Source organism: Nelusetta ayraudi, unplaced genomic scaffold (genome assembly GCF_046127955.1).
Source record: "Nelusetta ayraudi isolate G7.1 ecotype Tasmania unplaced genomic scaffold, CSIRO-AGI_Nayr_v1 ptg000134l, whole genome shotgun sequence".
Taxonomy (NCBI): domain Eukaryota; kingdom Metazoa; phylum Chordata; class Actinopteri; order Tetraodontiformes; family Monacanthidae; genus Nelusetta; species Nelusetta ayraudi.
The window spans coordinates 456,091-468,814 of NW_027466184.1; the positions used below are offsets into that span (position 1 = coordinate 456,091).

General features: G+C 47.2%; 1 protein-coding gene across 2 annotated transcripts; it reads right to left on the minus strand.

Moving 5' to 3' along the window:
* Positions 1–567: 567 nt before the first annotated feature.
* slc43a1b (solute carrier family 43 member 1b) lies at positions 568–12,312 on the minus strand. 2 transcript variants are annotated; one of them, XR_012929478.1, is made up of 16 exons: positions 12,100–12,312; positions 10,503–10,663; positions 9,792–9,981; positions 9,647–9,702; positions 9,446–9,522; positions 5,673–5,765; positions 5,136–5,269; positions 4,728–4,867; positions 4,409–4,555; positions 4,267–4,302; positions 3,834–3,966; positions 3,577–3,706; positions 3,367–3,440; positions 2,591–2,714; positions 1,979–2,495; positions 568–767 (listed from the first exon to the last, which is right to left on the minus strand). XR_012929478.1 is itself a non-coding variant. In XM_076051380.1 (15 exons), the coding sequence occupies exons 1-15, from the start codon at positions 12,288–12,290 to the stop codon at positions 2,289–2,291; spliced, it is 1,893 nt and encodes a 630-aa protein (XP_075907495.1). In that variant the 5' UTR covers positions 12,291–12,312; the 3' UTR covers positions 1,701–2,288. The 2 variants fall into 2 exon arrangements, 1 of the variants encoding a protein (XP_075907495.1); XM_076051380.1 differs by lacking the exon at positions 568–767 and having other exon boundaries at positions 1,701–2,495.
* Between the last annotated feature and the right edge of the window lie 412 nt (positions 12,313–12,724).

Here is a 12,724-nt window from a genome sequence, read left to right on the forward strand (position 1 = left end):
GTATGCGTTGAACTCCGACTCAATAGGGGGCAGTGCAGATGTCTGCGTCGTGATAATGAATACCATGATGAAAGAGCACCGAAAGACATGTTTTGAAATAAAATCACACTCTCACACAATTTTGTTTTATTTATATCAAGATTAGTCTCACTTTATTCGGTCGGCTAACCAATGTGGGATCAGACGTCACTGTGCTCCTCTTCTTCGTTGTTCTACCATGTTCTTCCTGAATTTTTTGCTGTGTCTGAAAAGTCTGAAGACAGGTGTGAAAGCACCTTGACGCAGCAAAATTTCCGAGAACATTTTGGAAAGCTCGGAAACAAACCTGTGAAACCAGTTCCTAGAGGCAAATCTTCTGGAAAAACAACTGTTGTCGAAACTCGTCTCACATCTGCTGTTGAACTCTCCTTATTCAGGCGCCTGTTTTTTGTTTTTTTTTAAACGTGAAGCTGAAAATACTTCCGCTTCACAGAGTTACCGCCATCTACTGGCTCGGCAGAGAATCCACAGCACATTATTTGGCGTTTCTGTGGATATTATTGGAAAAATGAGGAACAGGAAGGCATGTTTTTACTCAAACTGTTTAATGGTTTGTACCTTTTCTTGTGCAACACCACAAAAAAAAGCAAAAAAATCAAAGCAACTTTTACAACCAAACTGCTCGCCTGACATCAGTCACTCACACCCGTTTTGATCCAAACTCTGGGGTCTTAATCACCCACCTGGCCTCCATTAAACACAAAGCAGCCACGATGACAATCGCACACCTGTACAAGACAACGCAATTCCGTTTCGAATTAACAGTTTCCCAGACAGTCTAGCCACTTTTACCAGAACCGGGCAGATTCTACCACACTCTGTGATAACTCTGCACATTTTTTTTTTTTTTTTTTTTTTTTTCCAAGGGGCGGTCTTTCAGTTTTTCAACCTGGGCCTCATGTTTATTTAACTGGATGACTGAATGACTCACCAACGTTTTGGAGTTGGTCTCTTAAATAAGTACTTTGTACTCGAGTAAAGTAAGGTTAAGAAGAAGAAGAAGAAGAAGAAGAAGAAGAAGAAGAAGAAGAAGAAGAAGAAGAAGAAGAACTGAGAAAGTTGGCTCTGAATCCTAAAAATCTTTTAGGACTGAAGGTGTAGAGGTCTGTGGGAGACCGGCTCCCCCTGGTGGATGGGTTGTGTAACATCCATCCCCATGTCAAGGAAGTGTGGTCAATGGCCGTGTTTAGTCTCTGTGTTCAGAAATCTTTGACACAGTTTGTCCTGTCAGAAAAAATCCTCTAGTCGACGAGTCACAGCCACTAGCTAAGACTTTATACTGAACCCTGACCGTAACCCATGAAGAGTTATTATATCTCTGAGTCACTGAATCATCCGAGTACGTAAACATGCCCTCCAGGTCAAGGGAACCCCGACCTTCGCTATGGAATCACAGGAGCGCCAAAATTAAAAGTAAATAAATGAATGTATAACTAGAAGTACAGGGGTTTATTTTGTCATTGCGTTTCCCTTTTGCCATTGTAAAACACAAATGGAAAAAACAATGACAACATTTTTTGCCTTTGCCTTTGGCCTTTTTCTTTTGCCTTTGCCTTTTCCTTTTGCAAACGGAAAAGGCAAAGGCAAAAGCAAAGTCCTTTTCCTTTTGCCTTTGCGTTTACCGAATGGACTGGGTTGTCAATTGCCAAAAGGGAAAAGCAATGACAAAATAAACCCTTGTACTTCTATTTCTGCATTTATTTATCTATTTTTAATTTCGGCACTCCTGTGATTCCAGACTTCGCTCTGTAACACTCAAAATAAGTATCCGAAACATCTGTACAGAAAATTTTATTCAATTGCAGTGCTTCCAAAAATGAAGCAGACGTATTTTCATCACTCAGCTCAGTCTATCTTCACCCTTTGTTGCATCTCGCACATTAAAATCTGAGCCACTCCCCCACATCTTTCCAAATTTTAATTTCTGCTCTAAACTCACCTGTGCCTGCACAGATTCTCAGAGAAGCTCCAGAATGTGGAGATGACAGCAAAGTTTTGCTTATCGAACCTCGCCTCCTCCTCTGTCTTTTCCTCATCAGAGGGGTCACTGGCCTTAAAGAGCACGGTGATTGGCTGAAACCTCAAAACATAAATTTTGTATCAAACCTGCAGGTAAAATACTAAAGGCACAATAGAACTTTTAAAGTCCACTTAGGTTCTGGCACCTCCTTGTTTAACGCTAACATTATTGTAGGGGTATAAGAGGTTTTCTCATTTTTAAAAAAATCTATTCTGCTGTTTCTTTCCCTTCACTGGTCTCCAGCCGTGTAACCGTTTGGTGTGAATCCATTTGCGCCACCATCTGGCTGGGACAGTGCCATGCTCTCTTTCTCTGCCATGCTGGCAGCCTGCCGGTATCGTGCTCCCTTGGCCCTGCTCAGGTTCCTGCGGTGGTAGAGGAGGTATCCGGGCAGCAGGAAGCCGCTGGCGGAGAGGATGAGGAGGCTAACGTTGATCTGTTTGGAATGAAAAAAAAGAACACGTGTCAGAGTCCGGACACGACCCCCCCCCCCTAGCCGAGCTTGACATCCCCCGGTGGAGAGTTCAGTACCCAGTAAGGGTCTCCAGCCAGGGGTCCCACCATCAGGATGAAGAGCGGCTGCTGCAGGAGGGCAAAGGCTGCACTGATCATGGACTGCATGCCAGTCAGAGTCCCAAAGTGGTTGGCGGGAAACCTGAGGAGGGCACCCATACCATATATGGTCAATGATGATGACGACGATGATGATATGGTGATGATGATGATGATGATGATGATGATGATGATGATGATGATGATTGTGGCAATAATATGGTGATGATGACAATGCCGATGATGATGATGATGATGATGATGCTGATGATGATGATGATTATGATGGTTATATTTACGTTCATAATATCGTGATGATAGTGATGATGATGATGATGATGATGATGATGATGATTATATGGTAATAATAGTGATGATGATAATGATGATGATGATGATGATGATGATGATGATGATGATATGGTGATGATAGTGATGGTAAAGATAATGATGATGATGGTTATTGTGACGATCATAATATGGTGATGATAGTGATGATGATGATGATGATGATGATGATGATGATGATATGGTAATAATAGTGATGATGATGATGATGATGATGATGATGATGATGATGATTATATGGTGATGATAGTGATGATGATGATGATGATGATGATGATGATGATGATGATGATGATTATATGGTGATGATGGTGATGATGACGATGATGATGATGATGATGATGATGATGATGATATGGTAATAATAGTGATGATGATGATGATGATGATGATGATGAGTTACTCACACAGCAGCGTACAGCCCTCCACAGCATGAGTGGATGAATCCTCTCACAACGGTGTGCAGAACAAACGACACCATCTGGAAGCGAGCAAAACAAAAGGCACATGAACTGACGGTGCCCGAGCGCTAGCGCCACCATGTGTCTCCTGATCGCTGTCTGTCCACATGTAGCAGCAAACATGGGAAAGTTGACACGGCTCCATGGGTGTCTAACCTGTACGGGCAGGTTGTCAATCAAGGAAATAATTCCGAAGGTGACCAACAGGAAGTTGGTGAAGATGAAAGCTCGCATGGCATTGGTCAGTTTCTGGATCTTTCTGTCTCTCTTTGGGGGATCTGATTGGCTGAAGGGGACACATGTGATGAGGCTAACCAGGACATTGGGACCGCACAGATGCAGGACAGTGTGAAGACCCTGGACTCTGTCCCACTCCAACAAAACGTGTCTGGGACCGACAACTGCCTGCCTACCTTTTGGCTGGTTGTGCGCTCGTGCTCTCCTCCTCACAATCCTTCATCCTCCAGTCCATGATGTAGCCAATCAGAGGGCAGGTCAGCAGACACAGCAGCTGCATCGTGCCAAAGATGGATGAGTAGAAGCCAACTGTTGGGGGGTGGAGGTGGAGGAGGGGGCTGGGGGTTAGATTGAGGTTCAAAACCGCCAAAAACTCTCTGGTCCAATCACATCTCCATATCACTAAGCCCCTCCAATCAGCTAGCTGTCCAGGGTGTGCTGACTCTTACACAGGTGAGGGTGTGAAGTGTTTGTTACATTTTGTGATATGATAGCCGTCCAATCACTTGGTGGCTTCCAAAGCTAATGCTTCATGTCTAGCTAGCGCTCACTTTAGCTGATCTTACAGTTACATCCTAGCTTTGAACCTCGGCGCGTCTCGACTCTTACCCTGTTCCTCCGCCATCTGCAGCATCTCCGGCGTGGCTGAAAGAAGCAACAGCAGCGGGTCAGCGATCAAAAGTGATGTGGTGCTATGGTTGATTGGTCGGTTATGTTGCTGTTTGTGTTTGTGAGAGACGGCATTCCTCACGGTTGGGGTCGCCGTGAGTGACCAGGAACTCCAGCATCTTGTTCATGGCGCCCATGAAGAAGATGAGCCTCAGCTGCGTCATTGGCATGGTGATGAGGGTCCACAGGAAGATGGGCGAACACATGGAGTGGCAGAGGGACACCGAGCCTGAGGACAGAAGCCAAGAGGCTCTTGGTACGAGAGGAGGAGAAGAGCAGCAACTCCACCAGCAGGAAGAATTTCAAACTCTGTCTGTTTTATTTTTACAAGATACTTTGTGGTAATGTGCCAGAAAGCCTGGTCTCTCTGGTAAACGTTTCATGCGTGGGTTGTTTCTCACTCTGGGGGGCGCTGTGGGATGTCTGCTGGACCATCGGCTGCTGGGCTCCCACTGTTTCTTCAATGACAGTCACATGGGTGACGTATTGCTCCCCCGTCACCTGGTCCTCCGTCATCAGCCCACTCAGCTTCACCTTTTTACTGAGAGACCACAGGGGAGGGGGTGGGGGATGAAGAAAGCGAGCTGAGCTGGAAAAACGGGTGTGAAAGAATCGACACACCTGGACTCACACACTGTGTCACACTGGAGCCACTTACATGTATTGGAACAGGGATTTAACACAAACTCTGACTCTTTTCTTGGTGACTGGCGAAGTGTGGTAGTCGGATACTGTTGTATTGTGTTGTGTTGTGTTGTGTTGTGTTGTGTTGGGTTGCGTTGTGCTGTGCTGTTTTGTCTGTCAGCTACCTGTATCGGATGTCCTCCGGTGCAGGGAAGGACTCGCCCGGCCAGTTGAGGAAGCAGTTGAGGAAGACCAGGGTGGCCATCCCTGACCACACCCACATGATGACACGGAAGGACACGCCCAGGTCGTAGATCACCTGAGGACGGGCAGGCAGATGAGCGGACCGATGGACAGACATACGGACACACAGACCGACGGACCGACGGCAGAGTTTAAGAAACCACACACAGGGCTCCTTTTGGGGGTGAAATAACAGTTTCTACTGTGTGTGTGTGTATGTGTGTGTGTGTGTGTGTGTGTGTGAGTACTGGTTTTTGAACCTAGTCGGGACAGATAGTCTGAAAAAGTTATCTGAGGACTTTGGAATAAATAGGTTACACTAACAAATAAGAAAAAATGACCTTTGAAGGTTTAGCACACACGAGTGATGCAATACCAAACAGTGACCTTTAACCAGGGTCAGCGTCAGAGGTTAGGGATCACATTAAATCGTGTGTTTGTGTGTGTATGTGTGTGTGTGTCTGTCTGTCTGTAAGCACCTTTACTCCTGGGAAGGTGACGGCGGAGGAGGCGTAGGAGCCAATCATCAGGGAGAGAATTGTCGACCGCACGTTGCCAAACATGTTTGGCAGCTAGATGGCGAGAGTGAGACAGGAAGAAAAATGGGAAAGATTTCTCAGATTGCAAGTGCAACAAAGTCGTGTGGCTAAAATGAAAGACTGGAAAGGCGACCAGTTACTGTTAGTGAGACCGAGGCACTTTAAACTTCAACCTACAGATGGCACCAATGCAATGTGATGCTCAGACGGTGATAGTCATGGCACAATAATATATTAACTACTGTATAATTAACACAAGATCAGCAAAGACGTTCTCAGCCAGTTTATTTTTCATGAGTTGATGCCCCCAGTTTGTTCGTAGCCTTCACTTCCCCACACAGTGTGTGTGTGTCGGGGGTTGGGGGACAGTTGGAGCAGATGAGTGTCAGAGTTTCTGTCTTGCTGCTTGTGACTGTCGCTCCACAAAGTTATCAGGGACTTCAAACAAAAAAAAAAGATCAAGCACATGCGTGTGACAGTGTGGGAGAGCACAGATGGCGGGCAGTGGCGCGTGGCTGTGGGGGTAACTTTAGATTCTCACGCTACACGTGGCTGCGTTTCCACTTTGAGCCTGAATCACATTCCATGGACGCCGGCGTGTTGCTATTCCTGAGCGTCACCGGTCACTTCTTAAAGAGTAGCGCAGTGAGCGCCTGCTACTGGTGTCGCTCACGCACAACCAGACCACAGAATTCTCGACACAATGCACATGTTTAATATTTCACGTAGAGCCTCAACATCGTGAGGACAGACCTTCCATATCCAAAACATTGGCCATTCATCGTTGTTGGAAAAACAAACAAACCCGGACGGCTTTAATGCTGCATAAGACTTTCTTGATCCACTAAGCTGCCACCTGGAGAAGTTGGTTGGGATCGAAAGCTCTACTCCGGTTCTGGTTCTGTGTTAAAAAGCTGGGGCTGCTTGTCCAGGTGCTGCCTTGGGCAGGAGTTCAAGAACCTCACAGTCTTTGTGGTGTCGTACAGGAGCATCACCAGGTTCCAGGTGAGATATCAGGTGCACGTGGCTGGAACGGGGTTCAGAGGGAGCAGTGATGATACTCTGGACTCCTCCCTTTACAGTTCTTAGATGATTCTGCCCCAGTCTAAGAACCTTCAAGAAGGTTTCCTCATCCCCTCATGTCAGGGGACATCCCGGGTCCTCCAGGGAAAGGAGGAAGGGGTTCGGACAGGCACGGGCAAACTACGGCCCAGTTAAGCTTCTTAATCTGCACATTTCTACATACGATGATATATTTCTTTTCTCCTATGAAGTGGGTCACCAAAACATTCCATCCATCTGCTCCTGCTCCTTCTCCGGCCCCTCGGTCAAATTTTAGAACCCATTATGGCTCACGGCTCAAAGAGTTTGCCCACCCCTAGGTTAGGACCACCTGAAATATTGTGCTGCAGCTGCTACTGCTGCCACACACACCACCATCTCCAGATTATCCAGGATCTGGCTAATTGTTTAGTCTTTCCAACTTAATGGAGTAGGGGGAAAGTTTCAAAACACGTCCCGCACATTCTCAGCTTCTGGGCCGACAACCAGGCCCGGGCAGAAGTGCTGAAGCAGTTTCAGCCGCTTTTCAGTGGTTCCATCGAAGAGCTAACATTGTCGGTACAAAAGGTTTTCGGAGAGCAGTTTATAAAATGGAAAGCTTCATAAAATACCATCTTCATATCATTGTAGCCAACAACAGCAGCAGAACAGAAGCTCTGAATTTGTTCCAGTCTCTTGAAGACCTTTTTAACTGATCGCAGCAGCAGCAGCAGCAGCAGCAGCAGCAGCAGCAGCAGCAGCAGCAGCAGCAGCAGCAGCAGCAGCAAAAAAAAAAAAAAAAAGAAGCAGCAACCTCACAGGCTGCAGTGCAAGAGTCCAGTGCTTCTTCTGATTAAACGTGTTTGGGATCTGTTGGCAAATCAACAAACCAATCTCTCGTTTCCACCATAGTTGCCCGGCACTCTCGCACCTCAGCCGTCTTTCCATGTGTTGTTCCCACGTGTTTTTCCATTCTTATCTGGCACCCGGCACCCCGCCTCTAAGTATTTCCGTGACACTCTGCAGCCGTGTCCAAGCACATCCCACCCCTGTAGTCCAGTTTGTTGGACCGAACGCTTATTTTCCACCCTGCAAGCAGCACGACGAGAAGAGGAGAATAACTTTGGCACCTAACGCTCTGGGGCTAATGCTAATGCCACCGTTTCTCCCCGAGGTTCCTTCACAACAAAACGAGACAACAGCCTCACAGTCCGTGAAGTGACAGTCACATCAGTCACATTCTCCACTGTGCTGCAACCTTGTGTCAAAAACACAACTATACTTTTTTCATATAAAACATGTTGTGGCGATGCATAGAAGGCCACTGTGCATAAATGTGAATTCTGGCCAGCAGGGGGCTCTGGCACAGTATGGAACAATCAACCAGGTGGGAGCCACAGCGAGTGAGAACCTACTCATTACCTGGACAGATGATTTTAAACTTTCGCTTCACCATCATGACGCAGCTTAAATAGAAACATGCATCTCTGGATCCTCCGACAGAACAGAGATAAAATCCAAAATTTCACAGATATAAACACTGCCCTTGACTTGGGAGGGCTACTAGGGGACCCTCAAGGCGTCTCTTTCCAGACGGTGTGAAGTTTACTTGTTTTTATTTACAGTCAATAAAATTGCTGCCTCCCTGACAGCTATGGGACCAAATTGACCAGGTCAAACGTCAGGTTCAGGGTTGGGTGGGCGAGAAGACAGAGTGGTGAGAGAGGGGATGGGGCTAGGCTGTGCGAGGGCGTGTGGACCGCCCCTTCATTTTCATTGGTTGCGAGGTAGCAGCAGAATTTAGAACTGAGGAACAGCATGTGCAGCTTTCCAAAATACACACACTCACGCTTGCACACAGACACACACACACACACACACACACACACAGCCAGTGTGATGGCAGTATGACCTCTGCTGCTGCTGCTGCTGCTACTGGTGGTCATTCTGCTCTCAGGACCTTCAAACCTGTTTACAACCTGTCTTAGATCCTATTACAGTTTGTAAACAATGGCCACGTAAGTGTGGATGCGCGTGCATATTGGCAACAGAAGTGTGACTTAGTTTCTGTGCTTGTCCAGCTGTGCGAGGTGATTGCCGGCAGACGATTCCGATAAACTACTTAAGAAAATGAAGCTTTGGCGAATGGCCACCAACGTCCAGATCCGTGTGGTATTACCAGGTGGGTGGACAGCGTTCCCCAGTGGTCAATATCCAATTCTAAGTATATTTTTGGTGGAGAAACCTAGCGTATACTTTAGAGAGAAGACAACTTTCCTATCTTCTCTTTCTTCTCAATCCGTCTGAATGGAAGGGTACGGTATTGCACTTCACGCACATGATGACACATTTGATGATGTAGCCCATAAAAGGTTCTCCTGGCGAACACATGGCGGTCAGAGATCTTCCTGTCTGTGTATGTCACACCACCTCTGTTGTGTGGAGAGATAAAGGTAACTGCAGAGAGTGTCATTTGAAAGAAGAGGAACTTGAAGACTTGAATGGACTGAAATCGAGCAGCAGAAACGACCAGTTGGCCTTCGCAGGTTGACCACCAGGTGGTTTCTGTCACGGGCGGAAACAATAAATCGGTCGGGGACCGATTCTGCTGCTCATTCAGCCTTTGTGAGTGTGTGTTTGTGTGTCTGCGTGTGTGTGCGCTAGTGTAGTACCGTGAGCGATGTGAAGGTCAGACAGATTCCTCCGAAGCCGTTGAAGGACACAGCGAGGAGGATGAGCGGCGACAGCACTGACGGAACCCGTGAAGAAGAACGGCAGTGAGTCAGTGAGAACCAACGGTCCACACTTTAGTGTGAGTCAGAGGAGAATACACCGCCCTCTCTCTTTGTATGTGTGTGCGCGAGTGTGTGTACCTTGAGGGTTGTAACCTGCGGCAGCTATCATGGCACAGGAAGCTGCGAAACATGAGCTGCAGTATTTGGAAAAAAGAGGAAAAGAGATGTCAGTCTGCGAGGTGGACCTGAGAAGATCCGGGAAGTGAGGGACCGTCAGTCTCACCTGCCGACGAGCCTCAGTGGGCGTGGCCCGTACTTGTCCATCAGGAGGCCCAAAGGCAGCGTGGCCGCGCTGAGCAGGAAAGAGCCAATGGTGAAGCCCAGATTGAGCATCTCTTCCTGCTCCACACAGCTGGGCCAGGCGCCGCTTGACTCCGCCACCACCGACTGGTTTGTGTCAACTGTCTCATTAACTGCAACAGGTCAGAGAAGGGGGGAAAAAAAAACTCCAACAGCTGCTAGGGAACAAATCCAACATATAATCCACGTGTTTCTACAGATTTCTTTAAAATGCTAAAAATCAAAATGCTTTCCCTCTCAACTGAGGCTAGTTGACGCATTATGATAGCAGTTCCAGTCAGTTGGGTGACTCCAAGAAGCAGCTTCCAACTGGATCCAACTGGCCTTCACGTCGGTAGATTGTTGAGATTTTCACTGTTAGAATCAATATCAAATAAAGGCTCATCGGAAAGATCAGTGTCCAGTTTGCTTCAACAGTGACTGTCTGACGTAAGCTAGCTATCTGAGTGATCTGATTGGCTACTGGCTGGTGATTATTGAACGTACGGATGATGCAACATCTCCCAGATCCCAGGAGACACAGATATTGTACACAAAGACACTCCGACTTGACTTTAAGAGGTACGTAGAGATCAGATTCTCTGTGAACTGGGGTGGCTCGTTGGTGGTGGCCCTCGGTGGACGGAGGTCTTACCGACACAGAGGTGTGAGTAGAAGCCTTCATTCTTCAGCATGATGAGCAGCGAGCCCCACCCCAGCAGCACGGCAGAGAAAAGCAGGTTCTCCACAATGGCTGTGATGGCCATCCACCACCGCCTCCTGTAGGCCTGGGCAAGACTGGGAGCCATGGGAAGACTGGAGACACAACACCGAGACACACCTTCAGTATGAATGTGTGCATGTGTGTGCGTGTGTGAAGTTTTCCCGGACGAATTAACTTGCCAATGTGACACAAATTTCAAAGCAGGCAGGAACTCGACTGAGGGAGTGTCTCCTTCTACGACAGACCCCTCACCTGGACCTCCATTGATTCGCCCCTCAAACCTTCAGCCAGTTTAAACCTTCTCCACAAAGCGTCCACCTTTAACTTCAGCACCTCACCTGGTCACAATATTGTCCTCATTCAACAACGACGTCCTCGCTGACTCACACTGGTCACACACACACACACACACACACACACACGTGAAGTTGAGTCACATATCAGTGGACCTGGAGTTCCTCCCAGCTGAAAGTGTGTAAATATTTGATTGACTGTGTGTGTGTGTGTGTGTGTGTGTGTGTGTGTGTGTCTGTAATGATTGTCTGGGGAGTACAGAGTCATCACTACACCAACCAAACAAACCACCAGACAACCCAGTGATGTGACCCAGTCCACTGTCGGCCGCCAGCAAACACAGCTGAACCTCACTGGTTCCCTGACTGATTCCTGCACAGGTTTCTTCACTGGTGCCCTCACTGGTACAGTCACTGGTGCCCTCACTGTTTCCCTGACTTCCAGACAAGGAAACCTCGTCTAGAGCCCAGCCACGGTTTTCCCTCAAAACTGCCTCCTCCGCCTGGAGCTCACGCACCATCAATCCAAAATTATTCCCTTTCAACTTCCTGTCTAGCAACCGACACTCAGCTAACACAAACCATGTGACCACCACTCAGGTTTCCACTGCTGCACACCAGCATCGTCGCTGACACACGTGCAGAAGATTCCAGCCGGCTACGTTGGCCCGACTGGGACAAACTGCAGAGTTGTTGCCGTTTAAAATACGTATATAGAAATAAAATGACTCATTTACAAAACAATGCTTTAACACACTTCGCACTGTTTCCTGGGCCGAAACAGAGCCAAAGTGTGTGCGGGAGACGCAAACTTGACAACAAATTCAACTTCATTCACAACTGAACAATTCTTCTTGGGATTTAATCCAGTTCCAGGATCTGGTCATTGTGGATCTTGTCTAGTTCCAGATAAAAACATGGAATTTCAAATGTGGGTTTGTTTTGTCCAGGTCGTGTGGCCGTAGCTAGCTAGAGTTGTTGTTTTCTTTCAGCAACAAAATGTCCTGTGTTTGCATTAGCATGAAGTGCTATGTCTATCGTTGCGACATTAGCATTAAAGGCAGAGCGAAACATCTTCGCTGACGAATCCATGTGATAAAGTGGAAACGTTGTGGGGCCTCAAACATTCTCAAAACTGCTCCATTGAGGATGCTTTCAAGCAGGATCAGAAGCAAAGCACAGGCAGTGGAGGACAGGACAGATTCAGGCAGCTGCTGCCTCAGCAGGCGACTCACGTTGGACAATGAGGTGCTCGATGTTCCTCTGGGTTGAAGGTCAGTCCTTCACTTTGAGATGGTTCCAACACAGAGACCCGCTGGACACACTTCTTTCTCTTCTTCTTTCTTTCTCTCTTTGTCCGTCTGTCTGTCTGTCTGTCTGTAGATTCTGACTCGCCACAGTGTGGCAGCTGAATTCTGCAGCACATGTGCTCTCTCACTGGAACCCCCAACGCCCCCTCTCTGTATGTCTATAAATGGAGCTCAAATCTCACTTGCCCAGCCCACCAAAACACACACACACACACACACACACACACACACACACACGCACACACACGCACACACGCACAAACGTCTCGGTCACCTCAGAATAATGCCAATGGTTTTTACCTCTGACCAGCTGCCTGGTCACGCCACCTGGAGATTTGTTTTCAACTTAGAGTAAATACATTTAGTATATACAATATATATATACAATATAGTTTAGTATTAGTTTAGTATTCAATTAGTTTTTTGTTAGTTAACTTTTTTCAAAGAATTTCGCAAAGCCGGTGTTTTTGTTCATGGAGGGTGCTGTCGCAGCAGCGTCACAAACTACTGTGCTACAGAGCAAAACTAAACTACCGGTTTGAATTGTACT